This window comes from Sinocyclocheilus anshuiensis, unplaced genomic scaffold (genome assembly GCF_001515605.1).
Source record: "Sinocyclocheilus anshuiensis isolate Anshui unplaced genomic scaffold, SAMN03320099.WGS_v1.1 scaffold519, whole genome shotgun sequence".
Taxonomy (NCBI): Eukaryota; Metazoa; Chordata; class Actinopteri; order Cypriniformes; family Cyprinidae; genus Sinocyclocheilus; species Sinocyclocheilus anshuiensis.
Window position 1 is genome coordinate 777,527 of NW_015549637.1, and position 1,603 is coordinate 779,129.

A 1,603-nucleotide genomic window follows, 5' to 3' on the forward strand; every position below is an offset into this window, starting at 1 on the left:
GCTCTGTGTGTGTGTGTGTGTGTGTGTGTGTGTGTGTGTGTGTGTGTGTGTGTGTGTGTGTGTATCTGTGTCTGTGTGTGTGTGTGTGTGTGCACGCATGTGTCTGTGAGTGTGTGAGTCACATTATGAATCTCTACAACGGCTCGTACCTTTGGTTTGTCTCCCAGGATTTGCTGTCGAATGTCTTTATGTTTTTCCAGCAATCTCTCCAGTCGTTTGTCCTGAGCTTCTTCCAGCTGGAAAACACACAAACACGCACACGCTCACAGACGTGTTCCAGTACACGCAATCTACACGTGACAGCAGAGCGATGAACATGTCGGCAAAATACTGCCACGCGGGATGTTCATGAACATAGAAACACAGAACTAACCCTCAAATAACCGATAACTAACCCTCAAACACCCAACATCTGACTGATCGATCGCTGATCCAACGGTTTCTCCCAGAGATCTGGATCAGAGCTTCTCAACAGCAGACAGACCTCAACACACTAATAACATTATTTGTCATACAAAAGCAGCAAAAATATACTTACAATAAAATATTAAGCAGGATCACAGTCCTGCTGTTGTTCTGAATATAATCACAGCTGTGATTGGCTGCAGCTGATCACATGACTGATGTTCTGTCTGTGAACACCACATTGATTAAATACAGCTGCTCAATACACTACAAGTGCACACTATAATTCACACACTATCTTCCAGTCTGTCCAATACTCAATAAGACACGATTCACTGCTTCATAAAGACAGTCATTTGCTGACACCTACAGGTGTAATGATGCAACTGCAGGATCAGTCACAGTAAAATACACAGTTAATGAAATAAAATAATCCTCATCCTGGCAGCCAGTAATTCACAGCACAAAACACACGGCGTTCGGTACAAACCATGTTTTCTCTTTAATAAACTGAAGTCTATTTACTGTCCAAACTATTCATGATTAGTTGCATTATATTATTTGCATTTAGCCTGTTTTATTTTTCTGTAGACAATCTGGCCAGAAGAGTTGAGTCATACAAGTCCACTTCAGAATTAGAGGAGAAACCCATGTTGCTTGCAAAAACGCTAATTTTGTCAGAATTTATGGCTACTTTTGAAAAAAAGACGTAGAGTGACTGAGTAATTAAAGCAGTTACCAGCAGGGGTTAACTAGTCCATGGTAAGCAGTATCCACTCACCCAGGGGCGTAGATTACACGGGGGACGCGGTGCCCGCACTTTTTCGGGCAAGTGTGTTCGCATAGAGGACACATCAAGAGCCGGTGTGAATAAATATAGATTTAAATTCAAAGAGACAGGATAGTCTGTGCATGATCTGATGTTTTATTCGGACCCAGAATAAGGCGAGAGAAACATCTTGGAGCGCTAAACACTCGTGCAGTGTGTGTTTCATTCATACTCGAAGCCGGAGGCGCTCTCGTGCAGAAAGTCGTACGAGGAAATTCCTAATATGGACAAAAGCATCCAGCTATCGCTGTATGAAAACAGGTGTTTTCACAGAAAAACAGACACGTTTGGAAACATGAAGACATTAAGCATACGATTGCGACAATATATGGTTTATTTGTGTTTGTCAAGTCATCTCCAGGTAATAAA

At 42.0% G+C, this 1,603-nt stretch overlaps 1 protein-coding gene across 1 annotated transcript in view; it reads right to left on the bottom strand.

Moving 5' to 3' along the window:
• Nucleotides 1-1,603, bottom strand: part of plcb1l (phospholipase C beta 1-like) — a 90,263-nt gene that overhangs the window by 10,152 nt on the left and 78,508 nt on the right. Inside the window, exon 30 of the mRNA XM_016448824.1 lies at nt 150-236. Within this exon, the coding sequence (XP_016304310.1) occupies nt 150-236 (87 nt within the window). The remainder of the gene's footprint in view (nt 1-149; nt 237-1,603) is intronic.